Source organism: Heteronotia binoei, chromosome 5 (assembly GCF_032191835.1).
Source record: "Heteronotia binoei isolate CCM8104 ecotype False Entrance Well chromosome 5, APGP_CSIRO_Hbin_v1, whole genome shotgun sequence".
Lineage (NCBI taxonomy): Eukaryota > Metazoa > Chordata > Lepidosauria > Squamata > Gekkonidae > Heteronotia > Heteronotia binoei.
In genome coordinates, this window is record NC_083227.1 from 20142321 (window position 1) to 20168439 (window position 26119).

Below are 26119 nucleotides of genomic sequence, written 5' to 3' on the forward strand. Positions count from 1 at the left end.
GGAGTGCCTCCCCCTTCCCTCCCACCCACCGACAGACCGAAGCCCTGGAAAAGCGGGACTCTTTCAAAGCCGCAGCCTCCCCCCATCACCTGATCAGCGGGAAAAGCAGCAATCCGGAGGGAGTGGGGAGGAGGCAGCTGCTGGCCTCTGCGCTGCTTTTCCTGTGTGTTGGTGGGAGGGAGGGGGGAGGCACCAGAGTGGTGGGGAGATCAGCGGCTGCCAGAGCAGCAGCCACAGAGAGAGCGGGTGCCGCGAAAGCACCGGGGAGAGCCGGGTCACCAGGAGGGGCCATATAGGTGGAGGGTGGGGTTGTGTGGAGGGGCAGGCCCCCCATGGCTACAGGCCTGTCCAAAAGCCCCCCTCCCCCAATCCTTCAGTGTTTTCAACATCAGCCTGGGTCTCTCTTGGCTTTCTGGCAGTTCCTTCTACTTCTTTAATCCATTGGGACGGGAGATTCTGAATTGGATGGATAGCATCTTTATTGGATTTTCTCCAGGTATGAAGAAAAGGAGTCATTTGAGAATCCAGTGGATTTTCCACTTGCCCTGAAGTGGCACATCTGGTACTTCTCATATTTCAGTCCCCCTTTGGAGGTCATCAAGAGGCAATTCAAAGGTAATGAAGAAACACTGCAAGAGTTTCAAACTGGACATTAGAGTGGGCCTGATGTTCCAGGATGGTTATATCGTTAACAGACCCAGGAACGTGGGGAGTTTATGTATCAGTTCAGAAGGCCATTTTAGTTCACCATGGAAAGATTTCTGATGAGAATTCTGCCATAACTTCAGCTCAGAATTGCATTACATGGACTTCTCGATGTTATTCTGTGTTGATCTCTGATCATTACTGTGACCATGCAAGGGCACATGGTGAGGTAGATGGTCAAGCAAGCACCTGAAATGATAGGAAGGAGGAGGGAAACTGCCCTTCAGGGCATCTGCATTTAATGAAGACAGCCACTGGATCAATTTCAGGGACACTCCTTCTCTTTACAATGCTGTCTTTAAAGTAAAGTCAAATGCCCATTTAAATCAATGAGTTTGAAGGGTGTAACTCTGCTCAGGATGGCACTGCAGAACCTGTGTCTAGAAACGTCCTAAATTTAGCCAGATTGGACCCTTGGGCTGCAGTCCTTAGGATACTTTCTATGACATGAATCTCAAGTAACTCCAGTGACTTGTGAAAGCAGATTTGAATATTTGTACACAGTCCCCTCCCCCCCACCCCGAAATAGCTTCTACTTGACCCCTTAGCTGTAACTCATAAGGAATATGTACTTATGCGCCATCAAGTCAGAAATGACTTCTGGCGACCCCACCAAGAGGTGTTCAAGGCAAGTGAGAAACAGAGACAGTTTGCTGTTTCCTTCCTCTGCAGAGTCTTCTTTAGTTTCCTATCTAAGTACCAACCCAGCTTCCAAGATTTGATAATGTTGGGCTATATCATGCTGCCTTCCCTCCCCATGCTGATATTTTTGTCCCAAGATTTATGATAAGTGGAAAGGTCTGCCACTCACTTTCTGTTCCTTTGCTTTCTCAGACACTCTGGATTCTGGACTTCATCTGCAGAAAGGTACATTTTTCTTCATAAACGTATCAATTGTTTCTAAACTAAAAAGCTTCACCTTACAATTTGTGTTCTTCTGCTTGGTGTTCTCAGAGATAGCACTGCAGAAGAGGGTTACCAAGTCAGTCAGAAAATACCTGGGGACTTTGGGGGTGGGAGACTTTGAGGGTGGAGCCAAGAGAATTTCCTATTCCCTGAAATAATTAAATAAATAAATAAATAAATAAGAATACAGCAGTGCAGTTCCCCTGAATACAATCTTCATTTCCTCACCCCAAGCAGCTGCATGTTCCCTGTAAACATTCTCTCTCTCTCTCTCTCTCTCTCTCTCTCTCTCTCTTTCTCCCTTTCTCCAAAATAAACAGTTTGCAATTTCACACTTGTGTGGTCTCACTGGGGCAATTTACTCATGAGTTGCTGAAGTTCCAAGTTCTTCAGACTAACAGGGGAAACCAAGGTTCTAGTTTACCCCTAACCATGCAAACGACCTCTGAAAAGATTGTAAAACAGAGGTTCTGGGCTCCTGTCACAGCTACTGGGAGCAACCATGTTATTCTGCCAGCTCACCCCACCCACATTCAGCCTGGCTTCTGGATTTAAAGGCACAGACACACAGTCTAAAATGTAAGTCTTTTCAAGCATCTTTCAAGTCTCCAGAAGTAGAAAGGCACATGGTGGCTGTGGGGGCGGGACTTCCCTCGCTGGTCAGCTGACTGGGAGGAGGGGAAGGAGCCTGCAAAAGTGAGGGAAACCCCGCTGGGACCTGGGGATTGGCAAGCCTATTACAGAACACTCTTGTTTCTCAAAATCTGACCCTCCGTACCACAGCCAGTTCCTTCTTGCTCTGCGGATGTTGGTAAGGATGAAAGAAAAGGTGAACTCTGAGGAGATGAACTGCCTTTTTTCACCTACTTGCTGCCATATTGAAATGATGGGAGAATGGCTGCTGGGCAAGAACTTGACTGAGCTCCATAAGAAGTCTTGCTGTTCTCCCCCCTGTAATGTACTGAGTGACGAGACGTGTTGAAGGCAACATGCTTTATTGACAAGTACATCACAAGGCGCGGAAATGCGGGCCAGGTCCCGATTATATACATACCCCGGAACAACCCTCCATCTGGCCAGGTCCAATCCTGGCCAGTTAAACTTCCTGCCACAGATCGTGATTGGCGGAGCGTATTTGCGAGCTACATCCGGGGACCAGTGGGCTTCCACTGGTCACCTCTGTAGCGTTCGCTGTGATGTAACTTCAGGACTGAAATGCAAGACACAACACTCCTCCCCCCCTAGTTCTGGACACAAAGTCTTTCGAGTAGGCTGGCGCCCTGCGTTCCCTGGTCGACCTCGGGGTTATTTGGGGAGTTGGAGCGGCCGCCATGGCTGGCGGGGCGGCTGGTTCCTCGTGGTGGGGTGCTGCCTGAAGAGGACTGTCCACCGCTTGTTGCTCTTCCGGAATTTCCTCTCGGGGGGGGGGGGGGTTGCTCCCACCGCTGTGGTGCTCTTCCGCCCATGTAGTCGGTGCAGCCAGCATAGGCTGGGTAGCTCTTGGGAGTGTTGCTGTCAGTTCTCCCTCGCTCCCCCAATTGCTTCCGGATTTTTGGAGAGTGGGGGAGGAGCCTGCAAATTCAAGGATCCCCTGCCAGGCCGGGGGGTTGGGAAGCCTAGTGGGAGGAGGCCATGACTGGCAGGAGAAGGAAGCCAAACAGGCCAGTGGGTGAAATCCCCCAGCTGATGCCGTTTCATTTCTTGTCGTCTCATTTTCCCTCAACAGCAAATGTGACTCTGGATCCAGACACAGCCCATTCATGGCTCATCCTGTCTGAGGGTCAGAAAAGCGTGAGAGAAGGAGAAAAACCTCAAGCTCTGCCCAGAGGTCCGGAGAGATTTGAGATGTATACTGCTGTGCTGGGCCGTGAGGGATTCACAGGAGGCTGCCATTTCTGGGAAGTCCTTGTGGGAAGTGAGGAAAGCTGGATTGTGGGGGTGGCCAGAAAGTCTGTGAGGAGGAAGGGAGGCCTCACTTTTACTCCTGAGGAAGGGATCTGGGCTGTGGGGAAGTGGTCAGGGATGCACAGGGCTTATATAAAAGAACATTACCCTCCCCTGACTGTGACTGGGGAGCTGAAGAGGATCCGAGTATGCCTGAGCTATGCTGGGGGTCGAGTGGCCTTTTTTGATGCTGACCGAGCAGCCCTTCTCTATGAGTTCTCTGGAGCCTCCTTCCGTGGAGAGACTCTCTTGCCCTACTTTTGGGTGTATAAAAAAGGCCACCTCAAAATCTCTTCCTAGGACCTTTTCTTCACACCAGGACCATCAAGAAGAAAATAGTATTTCTCAATATTCTTCCTTTTTTCAAGGCCTGTGAAGACCTCTCCTGTCTCCAGCCACCAAAATTTGACTGGGGTAAAATGGAAATATTTCCCCTCCATTTCCCAACATTCCTTCCCCCCCCCCTTTGTATCTTATTCCTTAAAGTGACAGTAATGCCTTTCCCATTGTAAAAGATACAGGAGAGCTCTGAACAGACACCCCCCCCACTTGATCACTCCAGCCTTCGTTCTCCTCAAGCACAAGAGAGGAACTGCTGCAGAGCCTACAGAGGAAGACGAGGTCCTGCATGTTTCAGTTACTATTTGGGATTTCCTCTCTTCTTTACTGGGCACTATCTGCTAGGTTTTGCCCTGTGTTCAGCCTGCCTTTTCTGATGGACACTGGAGATCCTGTCCCTGCCAAGGTAGCTGTGTTCAGATACCACTTGTGTTTCAGTTATGCCAGAGATTGAAAAGATGTTATGTTTATTATAAAGTGATGTTTTGTTGAAAAGTCTGCTGCTTGAATTCCGCAGTTTTCTTTGGTGGGGGCGGGGGGAGGTGGGTGAAGCCATTTCATAACTGCCGGGCAAGTCATAAAGGTTGCCATCATTTATTGACTTGTCCCATCCCCAACTCTGCAGTTGGACAGAAAAATCCAGAGGTGGATTTGCATAACCAGGGTCCTGCTGGGCTATGCTTGCATTGCGGTTGCTCTTCCTGTTGTTTTTGTGTCTCTGTTCAAACCGTTATAGCCCTTTCACATTCACGCAGCCATCTTGCTTTCCTTTAGTGTAGTGGTTAAATGCATGGACTCTAATCTGGGAGAACCAGGTTTGATTCCCCACCCCTCCAAATGCACCTGCTGGAGTGACCCTGGGTCGCCATAACTCTGTCAGAGCTGTTCCCCTCAAGGGTTCTGTCAGAGTTCTCTCAGCCCCACCTACCTCACAGGGTGTCTGTTGTGGGGAGGGAAGGGAAAGGAGATTGTAAGGCTCTCTGAGTGAAGGGAAGGTATAACTCCAGTCTCCTCTTCTCTCCTCTGTGTTTCCAAGGAACTGGGTGCTCCTGTTTTCTCTCCTACCCACGCCCCCATGAGGGAAGGCAGTCCAAGAGTGAGTGAGCTTCATCCTGAAGATTTTGAGTGCAGAGCTGGGGATGGTGGGGTCTGGGAAGAGGAAGGACTGGCGGGAGCATGATGCCATAGCCATCCTCTCAGTGGCCCTTCTTTCGAGGGAAACTGATTTATGTTGTTTGGAGATTAACTGTAATTCTGGGTGATCTCCAGGCCCCACTTGGAGGCTGGCAATCCGATAGCTGAGCAGGAACTTGAACTCAGGCCTCATCACTTTAAGTCTACCACACTGCAATGCACTGGCTCTCAGCTCATACTAATAGGTCACCTACATTTCTGGAAGATCTGGTGATGACAAGTAAGGGCTCCATGACACTTGCAGGGAAGGAATCCTATCTTACCCTCGTTGTTTGCTGTGCTGACTGTTGAACTGCCACCGTGTCAGCCTAATGTGCTGCCATCTCCTACCTCATTGGTGCAGTGGTGAGGGGGAACGATGGTTCTCCTTCCTTCTTCCACTCCCTCTTCTGCCTTCACCCTGATACACGTGAGCACTTCTTAAACTCCCCTCTCCCATTGTCTTCATTTTTCCTTTGCTTTTATTTGTTAGCTTCTTTGACCAATGGTCTTAAGATCAAGATAAAAGAAAACAGTAAATACAAAACAGATTACAAATAATTTAAAACCAAACTAGACTAACAACAAGGGGGGAAACCAGTAATCATGATCACGAGACATAATTAAATAATCTGAAAGACTACCTAATATTAATGTTTTTTCGTTCAGTGATCTGAGACTAGTGATAGTCTTTCATAGCTAGTCTCATGCCACTTGTCCAAAAAATTTCAAACTTTAAAAACAAATGGAAAATGGAATTTGTGTACCAATGTGTGGGAGATGATGGCAGAAGGTGCAGATTTGATGGAACAACCTCAATGTGGGGGAGGTGACCTTCAGGGGGCAGTAAAAAGGTTTGTGGGGGGTGGTATCTGAGGGAATCTGTATGCTTTTGATTTAACTTTGACCTGGAAGCAAAGCAAGAGAAAAATCCTCATGAAAGCACTCTCAGAAAACCCTGGGGGAAACGGCAACCACAAAGTGAACGGAGTGCTGAAAGGAGGAAAATCAATACAGAACGACAAAGAAAACCCAATGGACATGCACAGTGAACACAAGCGGAAAAATAGGCCTTCCATTTTATCCTCACAACAACAACCTTCAGAGCTAGGCTAGGGTGAGAGTGTGTGACTGGCCCAAAGTCACCGAGGAAGCTTCCATGGTGCGGTTGGGATTGGCACCTGGATCTCAAGATGCTTTGGTAGGTCAGGAAAGCTGTTATAATAATAATAATATAATAAATTTTTTATTTATATCCTGCCCTCCCCGCCGGAGCAGGCTCAGGGCGGCTAACAACATACATAGGTATACAATATAATAGGTATACAGACATTAAAATTAACATTATTTAAAAACAATTCAGTTCAGTTTATATAAAAGCAAATCAATAAACAGAATCATGTTGGCGGGTCCCTTATTTAACCATCATAAATCAGCAGTCCATAAAAGCCAGCTTAAAAAGGGTGGTCTTGCAGGCCCTGCGGAATTGGTCAAGACTCCGCAGGGCCCGCACCTCCTCCGGGAGCTGATTCCATAGGCATGGGGCCGCGATGGAAAAGGCCCGTGCACGAGTGTTCTGAAGTTTAGCTTCTTTCAGCCCAGGGGTAGTCAGTTTATTTTTCCCGGCTGACCTCAGTGCTCTCTGGGGCTCATATGGGGAAAGACGGTCCCTCAGGTAGGCCGGTCCTCGGCCATATAGGGCTTTAAAGGTAATGACCAGCACTTTGTAGCGAACCCGGTACATGACCGGCAGCCAGTGCAGTCCGCATAGCCCCGGCTGTATATGCTCCCACTTCGGGAGTCCTAACAACAACCTAGCCGCCGCGTTCTGCACTAGCTGCAGCCTCCGGGTTCGGCACAAAAGCAGCCCCATGTAGAGGGCATTACAGTAGTCCAATCTTGAGGTGACCATCGCATGAATCACTGTTGCTAGGTCCCGACGCTCTAGGAAAGGGGCCAACTGCCTTGCCCGCCTCAGATGGAAGAACACTGACTTGGCAGTGGCTGCTATCTGGGCCTCCATTGATAATGAAGGCTCCAGTAAAACACCCAAACTCTTTGCCTGGTGCGCTGCTTTCAATGGCGCACCGTCAAAGACCGGGAGAGGTATTTCCTTCCCCAGAGTGCCGCGGCCCACACAAAGGACCTCTGTCTTCGTCGGGTTCAACTTCAGCCCACTCAGTCTAAGCCACGTTGCCACAGCCTGCAATGCCTGATCCAGATTCCCTGGGGCGGAGTCAGGTCGGCCGTCCATTAGCAGGTAGAGCTGGGTGTCATCTGCATATTGATGGCAACCCAGCCCAAACCTCCGGGCAATCTGGGCAAGGGGGCGCATATAGATGTTAAATAACATCGGGGAGAGAATTGCTCCCTGGGGCACCCCACAGTCTAGTGTGCGCCTCTGGGACCGCTCGCTCCCGATCGCCACCCTTTGTCCCCGACCCTTGAGGAAGGAGGAAAGCCATTGTAAGGCCAGCCCCCTAACCCCTATGTCGGCGAGGCGACGGGTCAGTAGCTGATGGTCGACTGTATCAAATGCCGCCGACAGGTCTAACAGCATCAGCACCGCGATGCCGCCTCGATCCAGTTGCCGCTGGAGGTCATCCACCAAGGCGACCAACACCGTCTCCGTCCCATGGCCTGGCCGGAAACCAGACTGGCACGGGTCTAGGACGGAAGCGTCATCAAGAAACCTCTGCAGCTGCAACGCCACTGCCCTCTCAATAATTTTACCTATTGTTAATGTTAAATTCGCCATTGTTTTGGAAAGATGTTTTCCACCCTCCCTGTCTGTGCTGATTCCATTTTCTTGGTTCCTCATAAACCCTTTGGGTCCATTTGCGAAGAACAGAGTTTCTGGACCTACCCAGACTAGGATTTCTGGATTCCCTTCATTTTTGGCTCTAGATGTTCTGAGCCTCCTGTCCTTTTTTCTGATATGTTATGCTTGCCAGTGACAGATGAACGGACACGTGTCCTTGCTTTTTTATACGTTTATTTTCAAAGTGCTATCTTTGGGCATGGCACTTGGCAAAGTACAGGAAAACAGGTCTCTGCCTGATGAGCTTGCAGTGCAATCCTTGCCATGAAGTAGGAGTAGAAGGTGGCAGCAGGGAGAAATTGGAAGAATAGACATTCTTCTGCAGGGAAATGGAGCTAAGAAGTTGTGCCCAAGAGGTCGAAGAAAAGGAGGGAAGGGAGAGAGATGGTAGCATGTAAGTGTTCTTGGGAGGCAGCTGTAGGCATAAGGGGCAGAACAGGTAGGGAAGAGTTCTTGGAGGATGCAAACATGGCCGGTGCATGGGAGTAGGCCAAGCAGGGAGTAGGCCAAGTAGACCTGGACTAGTGTACATCGCCAGGCACCCCCTCTCCCCACAAGTAGCGTGTGTCCTCCCTGGAGTCTGCCTTCCCCAATGGGAAGAAGGCTCCATGGAGCGCAAATGCTGCCCAGCCAGTTTCACCTTCCCCAGGTCTGTTACAGACCCAGGAAATGTGAACATGGACAGCGCCTGCGCAGTGTGCTCCTCAGAGCCTGGCAGGGGTAAATTAACCACGTGTAAAAGCTGAAGAAGAGCCAATTACAGTTTCTAAAAATTGGCTCCTGCTGAAGTGGTCTGCTGCCATCCATCCTTCCTATTCTACTTTGACAGCCATGGGGTGGGAGCCCTAGCTCAGTGGCGGAGCATCTTTCTCACATGCTCATGGTCTTGTCCCTGGCACCTCCAGCTGAAAGGATCAAGTAGAACTGGTCATGTGAGGATCTTGTCCCTGGCACCTCCAGCTGAAAGGATCAAGTCGAAATGGTCATGTGAGGATCTTGTCCCTGGCACCTCCAGCTGAAAGGATCAAGTCGAAATGGTCATGTGAGGATCTTGTCCCTGGCACCTCCAGCTGAAAGGATCAAGTCGAAATGGTCATGTGAGGATCTTGTCCCTGGCACCTCCAGCTGAAAGGATCAAGTCGAAATGGTCATGTGAGGATCTTGTCCCTGGCACCTCCAGCTAAAAGGATCAAGTAGTATTCTCACAATTTTTATTGCTTAGTCTCACAATTTTTTAAAATTAAAGTTTAAAATAAAAAAACCTGTAAATTAAAAATGTAAATAAGTTCCAAGTTTCTTCATCTCCTACAATTTTCTGTTTATAAAAGATTTTGGATATAAGAGCAGAGACATACAGATTGAGGGGAGACCATGGACGGCTTTGAAGGGCAGGATCTGCGAACAGACAGGAAATAGAGGGATTTAAGGAGTGATGTCACTTGTTGAGAATGAAGGGAATAGGTGGAGGATTTGGAGTGCAGCAGTGCCAGATTAAATCCTGTGGAGGCCCCTAGGTAATCAAAACCTCCCCCCCCCCCCGGTAATTATCTCCTAATCTCTCCTGCAGGCACCTCCTCAAAAGCCCCTTTGGCAAAGCTGCAGGGGAGAGGCAGAGAGAGACAAACCAGCCCAGGGCCCCTAAAGGTGTGGGGGCTCATTAGGCCAATGCCTACTTGGCCTATTTGTTAATCCAGCCCTGGAAAGCAGAGTGCCGGGCAGAAGGAAAGGGGCTTGAGGGGTACTCTGGAAGATCAGAGTGAGAGCAGAGAAGTTTGCAAGGGGAGAGGTGACAAGAGCATGAACCAAACTTTGGGCAGAGAGGAAGTGCTTGGGGGGGGGTAACATCGTAAAGGAAGAAGCCTCATGACTTGACAAGAGACTGAAGATGGGGAGCAAAGGAGAAGAAGAGGCAAAAATGAAGCCAAGGTGCAAAGAAATACATTTTTTTCCTGGGGGGGTGAGCTGAGCCAAACCTTCACTTTGCATTTTAACAGGTTCCTCCCCCCTCCCTCTGAACAGAGAGTGGGGTGGGGGTGGCGTGTCAGTTCATCTGCTTCCCGGAAGGAACTCAGCTTACCTTCATACAAATACTAATAGATATAGCAGGAGAGATAATGGGCCAGGTAAGCTTTTTCCCTTCTCTAAGCAGGAAACAGAGGTCTGGAGAACAATGTGCTTGAGAGTGGTACAGAAAGGGAAATTTTGGAGACTGCAGGAATTGCTTCACTGATCTGGTCAGCAGGTGGAGAAAAAGACTGAGAAAAACTCCTTGCAGGAGGAAGGAGGTCTTTGTTCTGTGGGATGCTGCATCCATGAGAACTCTTCGCTGAGATCCGTAAGGAGGCAGCTCTTCACCATGTATTTGCGTGGAGGAGTTGGAACAAGCGTCAAAGTACTGGCTACTCTGTTTAAATCCAGAATGTCTATGCTAATGAACGTGTTCTATATTTTAAGAACTGATAGGGCATGTATTGTGAGAGGGCCAAGGATTTGTGCTTTAGAGCATTTCTTTTGGAATCCCTTGCTCAATTTGGTGCTGTGCTAAAAGTATGCTTGTAAAAATGTTAAAGAAATATTTTATAACTTGATGCTGGCTGTGGATCTGTGTACCAACAGACCTCCCACTGTCTCAAACACACTATTTTAAAAGTGATGCCGGGGAGAAGGCAGGCTATTGGCAAGCGGCTACTCCTCCAAGGGTGCCCAAAGCATTAAACTGTCCCCATGGTAGGCCAGGCTGGGGCTGTGGAAGTTGCAGAGGCAAGACAGCCTCAGAACTTGGAAGGGAAGCTGGGAGTCCTGACCCTCCCACTGGGCAATTCCGCACAAAGATCAGGTGGGGGTGGTGGGTGTTACCGGAGAGAGAAGGAAAGCCCCTCCGGGTGCTGCGAAGCCTAAGAGGGCAGGGTCTGCAGGCCAGAGCTGGCGTGCTCTTGTCCTCATTCTACACACATTGTGGGTGTCATTTGTGAACATGCAGTGGGGAGGTGCAGGGAATGAGACTTCTGCACTGGCACTGATATGGGCAGGACTCAATATTCTGGGTTTTCTCGTTTCTTAATTTACACTGAAGTTCTGCACATGTGCAGTTTCCTCGTCTTAATGCTCTGAGCAGGCCATTCCCTAAGGCAAGAGATGAACAGAGGTGGTTTGTCATCGTCTGCCTCTGCACAGTGATGCTGCTTAGTGATTCCTTGGTGGTCTCCCGTCCAAGAACTAACCAGGACCAACCCAGATGTGCTTCTGATCTTGGACTAGTCTGGGCTATCCAGGTCATGCCCTTCCTATTGGAGGGCTATTTAAAAAATTGGTAACAGCTAGATCAAAATATTAAACTATTTATACCCCAGCTATAGTAATAATGCACAACTTCTCAGATTTCATTTTTGTAAAAAAAAAAAAAATAACTCCCTAGTCCTTTTATTTCCAGAATCATAAACAGTTAATGAAAAGCCAATACAGTTCACTTTATCAGTAGAAAAGAGCAAAAGTCCAGTAACTCCTCTAGAAATTTGTGGCAGGGTAAAAGCTTTCAGGAGCCACTCCTCACTTCAAAAGTCAAAAGTGACGCACAAAAGCTCACGCCCTGCCACAAATTTCATTAGTCTTTAAGGCGCTACTAGATTCTAGGTCAACAGGCAGCCTAACTCAGCTACACATCTTGACAGAGCTCCCTTTATAACTCTGCAATGAAAAGAACTAGAGAGTTCCCCCATCAAAGACAATTGCTTGATTATAGATCCAGGTGGGCAGCCGTGTCGGTCTGAAGCAGCAGAACAAAGCAGGAGTCAAGTAGCGCCTTTAAGACCAACAGAGTTTTATTCAGAATGTAAGCTTTTGTGGGCAGTGTTCATCAGACAGTGAGATGGAATGGCAAACAGTCCTAATATAGAGCAGGTGGGCCATGAATCAGCATGCAAAACCATGGAAATGTTTTTTCGCAGGTTAAAAGAATCACAGTCCAGCATATAAGAGCACAGGATGTGGGGCTGCCAAGCTTGAGGTATGCTTTTTAAACAGTTGGGCCTGGGTTCCCCACAACCGCACAGCAACTGTGGAGAATAAGCAATGTAAGATAACCACCGGAAGCAATAAAGCTTTCACGCCAGGCATGTAAATATCCATTTTTAGTAAAGTTAAACAAAAACAGAACTAAAGGAACACTGAACATTCTTGACATTTTCCCCACAAAGTCTCTCAACAGTCACAAAGAATGATAGCCTCTTCAAATAGGACTTAATGAAGGCATGGGTACAATCTTTAATTTCTTAGTGTTCCACTTGTGATGGTGCGGAGAGAATAAGGAACTGCTTTTAAAAGGGCTCCTCACGGTTTCAATAGCTAATTCTTCCTCAGCCTCTTTCTCTGTTACACCTCAAACAACTTTTTATTGGGGAATATTAATATTTCTTAGCTCAAAATGGTAGGCCTACGAGAGGTGAGGTGTATAGGATCTATGTCTTTGTCTACGGAGATAGACCACTGAAAATCCTTTGGTTAATAATGGATTTTATTATGGCATAGGGTTTCAGATAGTTACATCTCAATCAAACAATTTCAAGCATACAAGAGGAATTACAAAGAGGTTAGCTGAATCACTATGGATGGGGGAAGGTGATACAATACCTATATCTTTGCAGGGTAGACTCAGTCAGAGGAAATGCAAGACCTCTGGAGGGAGATTTCTCTTGAGAGGAAGCGGGGGGGGGGGGGGTGAGGGTAGGAAGGGGGTGGAGGAAGGAGAGGATGAAGGGATTCCCTTTTTCCTTCCTTTTTTCTTCTGCTCTCAGGACCCCCTGCTCCTACGCTAAGCCTGACAGGTCGGGTTGTCTGTTTTCTAGGGTAAATTACGTCACATCACTCAATTAACCTACCCAATGAGGGGGCAGAGCATCACACCAATGGAAAATTGGGGTGTCATATGTGTAATATCCAATCAGAGACCATTCGTATCATAGATCCATACCCCAACATAGGCATTTTAATTACACTGGCCAAATGACTTTATGGCCTTGTTTTCCCAAAACTGGTTCCTTTGAAGCTTCCCAAAAGTGATAGATTTCTCTCTTAGTGTCAACCATGGATGGGCATCCATCAAGTGGTCAGGGGACTGGTTGACTTTGATGGCCTTAGCAATTAATTAAAGAAAAATAGAAACTTTGTTAAGAGTCAGAAATGTGGGATCAGTTTACAGGTTATACCACACATTCACAACAAGAGGAGTGCTTAGCCTCTAACCTTCGTGTTTCTGCTGTCTGGCTCTGAGGAATAACAGACAAGCCATTTATTTGTGTTGGAGGTTTCCTGGGTCATCCTTATTTCCTTATGCTTATTTCCTTATAACAGGACTTTTAAAGGTTGCCAAAAGAGTGAAGGAATTTTTATGGCACTGCCCACACCACCTCTCTGTGCTCAGATATCTTCATTCCCAGGAGCAGAAAGATGGACGCTTCTCAACCTTTCAGCTGGCATCATGTTTGTCTGGCTTGTGGACCAGAACCACATTACAGACCTGCTTTGGGTCAAGAAGGAACTGGATTTCCATGTATTTGGTACCTTCCCTTTGACTCTTATTGCATTCATCAGCTTCTGTAATTTTGGTATTAATTCATCTTTAAACATTTTAAAATACTTGGCTGTATAACCGTCTGGCCCGGGAGCTTTATCATTTTTCATCACGTTGATTGCTGCCTCAATTTCTATTTTTTCAATTGGGTCATTCAAAATTTTTCTCATATTCTCAGTTAATGGCTCAATTTTTATTTTCTGTAGATATTCATCTATCTTTTTTCTCTTTACTTCAGCACCTTTAAACAGCTTGGCATAATACTTAAAAAATTCTCTTTTTATTCCCTCTTGAGTAACTACGTCTCTTTCATCTATCACAATTCTATTAATTATTTTATTTTCCCTCTTTTTTTTTCAGCTGCCACGCCAAGTATTTCCCCGTCTTATTTGCTCCTTCAAACGATTTTTGCTGGAGCCTTTTCAAATTCCATTCTACTTCTTTGTTTAATAAATGTCTTAGTTGAGTTTGCAATATTGAAATTTCCCTTAGAATTTTCTTTTTCCCTGGTCTTTTCCTCAGCTCTCTTTCTTTTTTCTTTATTTCATTTTGAATATCCAGTAGTTGTTTTTCTTTTTCCCTTTTATCTTTATTGTTCAAAGTAATCAGCAACCCTCTCATTACTGCTTTATAAGCATCCCAGACCGTCTGAAAATCGATATCTTCTTTATCATTCACTTGGAAAAATTCTTTAGTTTCTTTTCCTAGGAAAGTCACTGTTTCTTTGTTCTGTAGCAAGTCTTCATTCAATCTCCATCTTCTCAATCTTTTGGACAGTTTTGTAATCCACATTATTGGGTTATGGTCAGTGCCAATTTTAGGCAAAATCTCTATCTTTCTTGTTATGAGGCCTAAATCTCTGGTTCCCCATAGCATGTCAATTCTAGAAAATGTCTTATGTCTTGCAGAAAAAAAAGTATAGTCCCGCACTTCAGGGTTAAACTTTCTCCATATGTCCTCCAAATTTTCCTGTTTTACTAATTCAAAAAAAGACTTTGGCAATTTTCCTTCTTTTCCACTATTTTTTTCCCCTCCGGATCTATCCAATGAGTTCTCAACTGTTCCATTAAAATCTCCCATTAAGAGTATTTGATCGTAGGTCAACTCATCTAGTTGTTGTGTAATGTCTTTAAAAAAAACATCTTTTGCACCATTAGGTGCATATAGTCCCAATAACAGCGTTTTTTTCCCATTTGATGTTATTTCCACTGCTACAAATCTTCCATCCTTATCTTTAAATACCAATTTTGGCTCCAGGTCTTGTTTAATATAAAAAACTACTCCCCTTTTTTTCTGGTCAGCTAACGAAAAAAATTCCCTTCCCAATTGTTTGTTCCATAAAAATTTATAATCCTTTTGTTTAATGTGGACTTCTTGCAAACAAATTATATTACAATTTTGCTTTTTAATCCAATGAAAAGTTGCCCTTCTTTTTTGTGGTGAATTTAGTCCATTAACATTCCAAGACAATAGTTTGTAATCCATCATGGTGCAAATTCTTTATTTTCTTCAAAAAATCTCCTCAGTTCTCGGGCATTTGTGATCGTGACTCTCTTCCCCTGAAGTTCAAAGCTCACACCCTCGGGGATTATCCATCTATACCTTGTGCCATTGTCTTTCAATTTTTCTGTCAACTTTTTATATGTTCTCCTGTCATTTATCACTTCTTTCGGTAGCTCCTTCATAATTCTCACTCTGCTACCTCTTACTATCAATGATTGTTCAAAGTTTCTCTTCATAATCCTTCCCACCATTTCCTTTGTCATGAATCTTACAACCACATCTCTTGGTAAGTTATTTTTTTTGGCATATAACGAGTTGACTCTATACATGTGATCATACATGCTTTTAGTCTTATCAGGGTCTTCTTCTAAGAATTCTGCGATTATGTTTGTTATATATCCTTTCAAATCATCATTCTCTTCCTCAGGTACTCCTCTCAAACGTAGCTGATTTTCCATTAATTTGCAGTCGTGAATCGTCACTTTTTCTTGTACTTTCAGCAAGGTGGTATCATGTGTTTTAACTTTCTCCTCCACCTCCTGTACTTTCTTGTCTATTTTCCCAATTTGGTTTTTGAGGTCATCCACTTCTTTTTTAATCACTGTAGTAAGTTCTTCCTTCAACTCTTCCATCATTTTCTTAACTCCTTTCATAATCCTGGCTTCCATAGCCTCCATTTGGTCTTGCATTTTTTCTAATGAAAGGGCTCTTGTTCGGAGCTGCCTGGGCTCTGACATTTAAGCAAAGAGCAAGGGGGATGCAATTAAAATACCAAAAATTTCCGTCGCACAATTTGCAAGTTTGACTACCAAGTTCAGAAGGTCTAAATTTTCTCTCTCAATTAAACTTTGTTCTATTTTCTTCTGAGCTTCCCAGGCCCAGATATAAATTTTTGAAGAATTTTTCCCCTTTAAAAAAAATGACGAAATTTTTGACCTCACCAATTTAAAATCTGACAGTCAGGTTCAATAGAGCAGGGCTTGCCCTTTCCAGCAAGCCCAATTTCGCTGGTTTCTGAGCCCCCAAAGCAAAGATATTTAACAAAAAAGTCTTTAAAAAATCCAAAATGGCGGCCGCGATTTTTTCTCCTTTTAAAGATTTTTTTTCCCCTTTTAAAATCACCCCAGGAGCCCACCAATAATGTAGTCAATAGTTCTTATCTTCTTACCCTTTTCCCTGTCGTTTCTGTCACTTTTTAAAGTCCCAAATCTTTTTAAAACGATGTTTTAAATTGGACCTCCCAGCAATGGCTGCCGATGTTTCTCTATGATGTAGAGTAGGCTTTTTTCTTTACTGCTTCCTGTCTCTGTCACCTTCAACCTTATAGATTGCTTGACGCACTTCCTGTCTTGCTCAGTAGAGTTAGAGGACTGTTCCAGTATATTCCTGCGCAGTATGGTTGTTTACATTCCACAAATCGTAAGTAGACACAACAATGATTTCTCTTCAATTTTTAGCAGTTTTTAACACTGTCTTTTATGTCAAAATAGTCCAAACTTCACCCTTCCCTTCTTCTACTTGCAAGTTTTATATTTTCCCCTTATTTCCACCTTTAAAACGTCTCTTTAGTCTGTAAATAGCTCCGGAGTGAAAGAAGAGTTTCTGTACCTTTTTTCCTCTGTTTATCCAAGTTCCACTGGTCTTCCAAGACTTTAGTTGTTTAAAAATGTCCCAGAAGGTTAGGATCGTGACGAGCTTATGCCAAATCAATGGCTCTGAGAGATCTTGCAGACGATAATTTTGCAAACTTCTGAGACTCCTCAAAGCCTCAAAGGACCCTTCTCCAAAGCTCCTTTTCAGCCAAGGTAAATCTCTTCTAAAGTTTTTAGTGCAAGTCTTGGACCTTTCTCTCACTGAGAAAGGTAGGCAGTGGGCTTTGGTTTGCCCTCCACTACCCCGAACAAGACCTTCAGCTTGCTCCCGTTACGAGAGACAACTCAGCTCGCCATTTTCCTCCCCGTTATTATTTCTTTGATACCTGTTATTTCTTTGATACCTAAAGAAGAAAGAGATGTTACGAATGTGAAAAATTACAGACCAATTTCACTTTTGAACAATGATTATAAAATATTTACAAGAATTCTGGCAGAACGTCTTAAGCAATATTTGATAAATTTTATAAAAGAGGACCAAGCCGGTTTTCTTCCCAAAAGACAAATAAGAGACAATATTAGAACTGTTGTAAATATTGTAGAATATTATGAAAGACATCCAGAAAAGGAAGTAGCGCTATTCTTTGCGGATGCAGAAAAAGCATTTGACAATTTAAATTGGGACTTTATGTTTGCAGTGATGGAAAAAATGGAGCTTGGAGAAAGTTTTATAAGAATGATAAAGGCAATATATTCTGAACAAAGTGCAAGGCTGTGCATCAACGCAGATCTTACAGATGAAATGAAAATTAGTAAAGGTACCAGACAAGGCTGCCCGCTTTCGCCATTGCTGTTTATAATGACTCTTGAAATTTTACTAATGCAGATTCAAGAAGAAAAAGATTTAGAAGGACTACAAATAAAAGGATTTACCTATAAATACAGAGCATTTGCAGATGATATAATGTTTATAAATGAAAATCCTTTACAAGTTACACCTTTGTTGTTAATGAGAATACAAGAGTTTGGGGAGTTGGCGGGACTTTATATAAACAAAGAAAAATCAAAAATCTTATGTAAGAATATGCAGAAAAATAGACAACAAGAACTACAAAGACTAACGGGTTGTGAAGTTACCTCTAAGGTAAAATACCTAGGGGTAGAGATAACAATGAAAAATATTGATTTGTTTAAGAACAATTATGAAAAGCTATGGCGTAAAATAGAAGAAGATATGCTAAAGTGGAACAAGCTCAATTTGTCACTGTTGGGTAGAATAGCTGCAGTAAAAATGAATATTTTACCAAGGATTATGTATCTGTTTCAAACCATCCCCATTGTGAAAGATGCTAAGCAATTTGATAAATGGCGAAGAAAAATTTCGGAATTCGTGTGGGCCGGGAGGAAACCTAGAATTAAAATGAAAGTCCTGATAGATGCGAAAGAGAGAGGTGGATTCCAATTACCAGATTTGAAACTGTATCATGAAGCAATTTGTTTAGTATGGTTAAAAGAATGGATAACGTTATTAAATAAAAAACTTCTAATGTTAGAAGGCCATGGAAAAAAATTCGGCTGGCATGCATATTTGTACTATGGAAAAAAGAAGATGGACGGTCTTTTCTCTCACCATTATATAAGGAGTAGCTTATTAAATGTGTGGATAAAGTACAAGAAATATGGTGATGAGAGGAGACCTTTATGGATAGTGCCGGCTGAAGTGATAAAGTTAACGGCCAAAACAGTCAAGGAAAAACAACTATCATACAACCAGTTACTAAAAATACAAAGCGGGAAAATAGAATTGAAAACTGCAGAAGAACTAAACTATAAATATGATTGGTTTCAAATGCAACAAATAAAAAGTTTGATGGAGAATGATATCAAAGCTGAAGGAATAAGGAAAGAACAAACAGAAATGGAAAGAGTTCTGCTTGGAGATAATGAGAAATTAATTTCAAAAGTGTACAAATTACTTTTACAATGGGCTACAGAAGATGAAGTAGTGAAATCTCAAATGATAAAATGGGCAATTAATGTAAATAAAGAAATAAAGATGGAATCTTGGGAATATCTGTGGAAAAATTCCATGAAACTCGCAACATGTCATAGTATTAAAGAGAACTGTTTTAAGATGATGTATAGATGGTATATGACTCCAAAAAAATTAGCAAAGATGAACAATAAGATGCCAGATAGGTGCTGGAAATGTAAAAAGCATGAAGGTTCTTTCTACCATATGTGGTGGACTTGTGAAAGAGCTAAAATGTTTTGGCAAATGATTCAACAAGAGATATCTAAGATCCTGGGATATGAATTCAATAAAGAGGCAGAGACTTTTCTGCTGGGATTACAAATGGAAAAATTTCCAAAAGAAGATAGAACATTAATATGGTACTTGCTCTCAGCTGCTAGGACATTGTATGCGCAGTTGTGGAAGCAAGAAAAAATACCAGAAAAATGGGACTGGATTATGAAAGTTATGTCATGGAGTGAAATGGACAAATTAACAAGAAAATTAAGAGACTGTGATTTAGAACTTTTTAACCAAGAGTGGAAGAAATTCAGAAGATATGTAGAGAAAGAGTGGAAAATAAAAGGACATTGGACAATTTTTGAGGATTAAGATTTTTAAGATAACAATATAACTCTTGAAGGGGGTTCTTCTTCCCTATGTTTCTTTTTTGTTTCGTTTTTTTTCTTGATAGTTAAGGGTACCTTTAATATCTGTTTTTTTAAAGAAAATAACACTGGCGGGGGTCAAGTAATTGGGGGAGGGGTGGGAGAAAGTAAGATGTGGGGTAGAATGATGGTCTTTTTCTTAATATATATTAAGCTTTTTATAAGTTGTAGTTATAGTTCTACTACCATATGTTACTAATAAAATTGTTTATTCACTCCAAAAGAAGGAACTGGATTTGTCTCCCTTATGTGCAAGAAAGACCATTCCAATTCAAATGGGCATTGCTGTATCCAATTAATATTCTAGGGTTACATTGCAATATCACATGCCAGGGGTGCCTGGCTTGGGAATAAGTACAGGGGTGACTTCCTGGATATCATCTCCTGACGTACACAGAGCCACAGCTCAACTCTTTACAACATGGATCCATGCATGCCTGTCCTGGGACCTGTTCTGTTCAACATCTTCATCAATGATTTGGATGAAGGAATAGAGGGAACGCTTATTAAATTTGCAGATGATACTAAATTGGGAGGGGTTGTAAACACAGAAGAAGACAGAAACAGGATACAGGATGATCTTGACAGGTTGGAAAACTGGGCTAAAATCAATAAAATGAATTTTAACGGTGATAAATGTAAAGCTCTGCATTTAGGTAGGAAAAATCCAATGCATGGTTATAGGATGGGGCAGACTTGTCTTAGCAGTAGTATGTGCGAAAAGGATCTAGGGGTCTTAGTGGATCATATGCTGAACATGAGTCAACAGTCTGATGCGGTGACTAAAAAGGCAAATGCAATTTTGGGCTGTATCAACAGAAGTATAGTGTCCAGATCACATGATGTGATGGTGTCGCTTTACTCTGCTCTGGTAAGACCTCATCTGGAATATTGTGTTCACTTTTGAGCACCACATTTTAAGGAGGATATAGACAAGCTGGAATGGGTCCAAAGGAGGGTGACGAAGATGGTGAGGAATCTGGAGTTAAAGTCCTATGAGGAAAGGTTGAAGGAGCTGGGGATGTTTAGCCTGGAGAGGAGACGGCTAAGAGGTGATATTATCACCATCTTCAAGTACTTGAAGGGCTGTCATATAGAGGATGGTGTGGAATCGTTTTCTGTGGTCCCGGAAGGACCAGAATCAATGGGTTGAAATTAAATCAAAAGAGTTTCTGGCTCAATATTAGGAAGAACTTCCTGACAGAGCAGTTCCTCAGTGGAACAGGCTTCTTCGGGAAGTGATGTGGTCTCCTTCTGTGGAGGTTTTTAAACAGAGGCTGGATCCTGTACATTTAGGAAGAAAGGTGCAGTATTTGTGAGTTTCCTGCATTGTGCAGGTTGTTGGACGAAATGACCCTGGAGGTCCCTTCCAACTCTATGATTCTATGAACATATAAAGCTGAGTGTCACCAGTGTACTGATGGCAACCCAGGCCAAAGCCCCAGATCAACTGGGTGAGGAAGCACATATAGATGTTAAACAACATTGAAGAGAGGATTGTCCCCTGTGGCACTCCACATTCAAGCAGGTATCATGGGGACATCCTCTCCCCTAGCACCACCCTCTGTCCCTGATCATGGAGAAAGCAGGAAAACCTCAGTAAAGCAGTCCCCCAAATCCCTACATTGATGAGGTGGTGGGTTGACTGGTCAGAGTCAACCATGTTGAACGCTATTGTAAAAAGAGCCGTATAAGCTCTTGGAGGATTGGCTACATCAGGGGTGTGTGGCCTAATATACAAAGGAGTTCCTGATACAAAAAAAGCCCTGGGTTTTTAAAGGTATGGGATGTCTTAATCATAGATAAACTGGCTCATCGGATCTTACAACAGGAAGTTCAACAGATAAAAGATAATTTGGTTGAAAAATGTTTTTCCTTTTTTGACTATAGAATCATAGAGTTGGAAGGGACCTCCAGGATCTAGTCCAACCCCCTGCACAATGTAGGACTATGTTGAGCACTCGGATAAGGATTATTGTATGGTTCCAAAGCAATATCTAAACTTTGTTTTTTATTGATATCTTTTAGGTATTTATTCTACTGTAATCCTTTGGTTAATTATTTGTTGTGTATTTCCTGGGGGGGGGGGGGGCTTTGTTTGAACTGATGTTCTATTTCATGGTTTTTTTCTCTTATTGAAATAAATTATTTAAAAAGTAAAAAAGAGTAACAACAGCATTGACCTGCCTCGATCCAAGTGCCTCTGGGGGTCATTTGTGAGGGCAACCAGTACAGTCTCTACCCCATGGCCAGGGCAGAAGCCAGACAGGAATGGGTCTGGGGCAGGCGTCATCCAAGAAGACTAGAGCTGCTCAGCTGCTGTTCTCTCCAGTACCTTACGCAGAAATGAAAGATTTGAGACGGCGGTGGTTGGTGAGGACCGCAGGGTCCAAATGCCTTATTATGAAGATTTCAATTTTATATTGGGATTTTTCCTAAAAGAAAGTGTGAAATATATTTAAAAACTGATGATAAAAGTGCATATTTTATCTGATTTCGATTTTTATCTTTGTCAGAAAAGGCCTGTCCAGGTTTTTCTCAACAACTAGAAAGGCTTCTCTCCCCCCCACCCCCCACCCCCCAGTAACTCTCCTACACTACCTAGAAATTCCCCACCGGGAGCATCCCAGCTTCCCTTCCAAGTTCCGCGGCCCTGCCTCTGTGTTTCCCGCTGCCTGGTCACCACAGGGGCCATTTACTGTCTTGTGCACCCCTGGAGGAATAGCCACCTGCCAGCTTCCTGGCTTTCCACAGTGCTCCATTTAAAATACTGTGTCTGAGACTGTGGAGATCTATGTGGTACAGGGAACCACTCGCAGCATCAAAAGTTATAAAGTATTTATTTAAAAGAAAACGTTGCGTGACATACTTTTAGCACAGCACCAGACTGAGGAAGAGAGCTAAACAAAATTGGTAAAAGGCAAATCCTCTGTCCTTTCTCTATAGATGCCTTATCAATTGTTAAAATTTAGGAGAGGCAGGGTTGCCAGGTCCAACTCAGATGATATTTGGGGACTTTGGGGGTTGAGCTGGGAGACATTGGGGGCAGGACCAGGAGATTTTCTCAAACCCCCAATTGAATAAAAATGCAGCACTGCAGTTCCCTTGGATCTAAATATGTATTTCCCCAGCAGCCAGGGCCAGTGCATCCATGATGCAGCCCTAGGCAGCTGTCTGGAGCGCAGCCTGTGGGCACCAGTTTCAGCCCTCCCCACCCTCGTGAGGGAAATATGTAAGCGATGTCAACAGCAGTGTGGCTCCTGTGCCTCAGAGTGTGTGCCAATGCCCAGCTGCTGTCGCTCCACATCCCAGAAGCACAGACGTGGGAGGTGGAGTGACAGCAGCCAGGTGGCGGGTGCTCTGAGGGGCAGAAGCTGTGCCGCTGCCGGCTGCACTCGTGGTCTCCGCAGATGAGGGTGGAGAAGAGGGGGCAGGGGGCCCAATACCTGGGGTGCTGGCCTCACTCCAGCAGCCTAGCACCAGCAATGCCAGCAGCTGCGCTTCCACTAAATGAGAATGAACACACACACATACTCTCACAAAGAAGCCAAAATAAACACAGTTTGCAAGCACAAACCTTTGTGATCTCATTGGGACAATTTACTCACATGAGTTGCTGTATTTCAACCAACTTCTTCAGACTGAGCTGTCTAGGGGGTGGAGTTTTCTCCCCACTAGACAGGGCAGGTTCTAGTGAATGCATTACTATCCATTTCACTATACACGTGACTTCTGAAGCGAATGCAAAAGAAGCAGAGGGACTCTGCTGGCTTCTCTTCCTTGCTCACAGCCGCCTGGATCTGCTTGCTTGCCCTGCCCAGGAGCTGTCCTCCAGCTGAGATGGAGAGGCACACTGGTGCACCATCAGAAACAGAAGCAGTTTCCAAGGTTCTTTTAAACCTGCTGAGCTCTAAATGCACATCAGGGCTGTTTGGGCAGCTGCACATACCCGACATGTTCAAAAGAAGAAAATGTGGAGTCAGAAGGAGATGAAATGCAAGCACAGTTTGGACTTTAGAATTCAAATGGACTTTGGAATCATAAATTTGTCCTAATAGATATTGCATCTGAAATAGAATATTATTTACGCTTTGTTTGACTGCTGGCGTGTTTATTGCAGTGTTAGAAATCAAAGTGCATTTTCTAGCTCTTGCTCCCTGAAGAAGTGAAGGGCGGCAACAACCACCACGGGAGTGTGGGGTGCCAGCTGCCAAGGGGACCTCAGATCATTGACTCTCCATGGACATATGAAGCCTGAGAGCTCCCAAGCAAGGGGGAGACCATTGTGCCCATCCAGTGATTCTGAGGTGAGACAACCAGCAGGTAATTCTTGCATAATGGAGGAGAAGCCATGCTGGTGGTGGGTTGAGAGTGAAGGAGGAGATTCAGCTTCTACTTACAAGGGCTGTGCTTGGAGCCCTCTACCAGTGAATGCCCTTAATTTTGTCTGAGTTGGGGATAGACATTCAGCTAAGAAATGGTGCCTTGAGGGTTGAAGGATGTCTAAAAGGCAAACTGGAAGTCAGAGGATGGGGAGTTGGCAGTGGATGCACAGGTCAAGAGAGGATTCAGTGAGAGGAGGGAGTACAGCCTAGGAGGAGCTATGAACAGGGGACTTGTGAAGATTGTAATATCCAAAGCTCTGTCTCATTCACTGTACCCACTTGGTCTAGTGCGGAGGTGGCCAAACTGTGGTTCGGGAGCCACATGTGGCTCTTTCTTTGCAGCCTTCACCACCATCTCGTAGGCTTCCATAAATGTCCTATAAGATGCTGCTTAATCACAAGGATGCCTCAGATTGCATTGCCAGGTTCTCCCAGGTCACTGGCAGGGGTGGGGGTGGGGATGCAAGCTCAAGGTTAAGAAATTCCCTGAGATTTGGGGTGGAGCCTGGGGAGGACAGGAACCTCTTTTCTGCAGGGGAACTGATCTCTGTTGCTGGAGGTGAGCTGTAATTCCAAGGCAGCCCAGGTCCCACCTGGAGGTTAGCATCCCAATGAATTAACAAAAACTTGTGTCAACCCAGGTATGTGCCTGAGATGTGAGAATGGGCACTTTCCTATATGTCACATTGCTAGAAAGTGTTGGGAAAATATTCAGAATGGAATGTATGCAGCGGTTGATCCAGAACCATTGCAATTTCTAATGTTTTGTTAGACTAGCCACACCGTGTTGCCTAAAAACCACTAATATACCCTGTGGCAGTTACTTGTAAAGATGAACAAGAAGAGTCTGTTTTTATACCCCACTTTTCTTTACCCTAAGGAGCCTCAAAGCTGCTTACAATCACTTTTCCCTTAGTTTCCCCAGAACAGGCACATATTGTGAGATGGGAGGGGCTGAGAGAACTGTAATTAGCCCAAGGTCACCCAGCAAGCTTCATGTGGAGAAGTAGGGGGGACTCAAACCCGGTACTCCAGATTAGAGTCTGCTACTTATAACCACTACTCCACACTGGCAGCCAGAATGCTCTTTGCTAAAAATTGGAAGCAGCAATCTGCCAAAGTTTGAGTTCTAGTTATGCAAAATTTGGTTTATTATGCTAATAGCCAAGACAGGAATGCTTTAAGAAGACTATGTAAAGAAGACAGAGGCACAGAAATGGTTTATTCAATGGTGGTTTCCTTTAATAAGATGCTGGCATGGGTTGTTTCCTACAACAGAATCAAGGGAAGAAGTGCTGAACTGCCATTAAGATTTTATTTTTTTGTAGAGATATAGATTTTGTGAGAGTTTTCTGCTAGATTTCATGGAAGTTTTTGTCTATATTGTAAGATGCATGTTCTTTTTTCATTAATGAACAGCTTAGGTATTAATTTAAAAAAAACCCCTTAAGTCGCTAAATTAAAAGAACATTGTGTGATAAATAAAAACAGACTAAAATCTTGATATAGCTAAAATCCACAGCAGTGTCTACCTTCTTCTGAAAAGGCTCCTGGCAGCCAGCAGTTTCTGGTTGTAGGAAACCTCTTTGGCACAGGAAGTTCTTTACCTGCCAGCAAAAATGAGCTGAAAGTGTGGCCAGGTGGCTCTCCCGGGGAATAAAGTTCCATGAAGTCTGAGTCACATCAGAAAGGATATTACATGGACCCTTCATTTGTTTAAAGATGTGTTTGCCACCAGGAAAGCAGCCCCATGGTGCAGAGTGGTAAAGCTGCACTACTGAAGTTCTGCTCATGCCCTGAGTTCGATCCTGGCGGAAGCTGGTTCAGGTGCCTGCTCAAGGTTGACTCAGCCTTCCATCCTTCCGCGGTCAGTCAAATGACTTCCCAGCTTGCTGCGGGGGGTGGTGGTGGTGGAGTGTAGATGACTGGGGAAGGCAATTGCAAGCTACCCATTAAAAAAGTTTGCCATGAAAATGTCACCCCAGAGTCAAAAACAACTGGTGTTTACCCAGGGGACTACCTTTACCTTTTTATGCAACCAGCTGTGGAGTCTTGTGAGCAAATATTCAACTTCGTAAGCTACTGATGTTAAAAGCTGTAAGCAAATAATTTATCTACTGCATAAATTGGTTTGCTCTGGGGCCATTTTTTCTGAGCTAAGAAAAATGTGTGAGCCAGAGGTCTGAAAAACTGTGAGCTAGCTCACACTCACTCAGCTTAGAGGGAACACTGGTCTCAACTTTCAGACTCTTTAGGCAGTGGACAACTTACATAGTGTGAGCAGTAACAATAAAACCTATTTCAAAACAAACCCAACATGGCAATAGACTAAAATGCAAAGCCTTCTTTCTAGGTCATTCCTGTTCTCTTATGTTCTTATAAGGGTGATTAACACATGGAATTCACTGCCACAGGAGGTGGTGGCAGCTACAAGCATAGATAGCTTCAAGAGGGGATTGGATTAACATATGGAGCAGAGGTCCATCAGTGGCTATTAGCCACA

General features: G+C 44.2%; 1 protein-coding gene across 1 annotated transcript in view; it reads left to right on the forward strand.

The window, feature by feature from the left end:
• The window catches only part of LOC132571817 (uncharacterized), a 239513-nt gene that overhangs the window by 12859 nt on the left and 200535 nt on the right, over positions 1 to 26119 (forward strand). Inside the window, 3 exon segments of the mRNA XM_060238610.1 lie at positions 497 to 615; positions 1540 to 1572; positions 3338 to 3844. Coding sequence (XP_060094593.1) covers positions 497 to 615; positions 1540 to 1572; positions 3338 to 3844 — 659 coding nt within the window.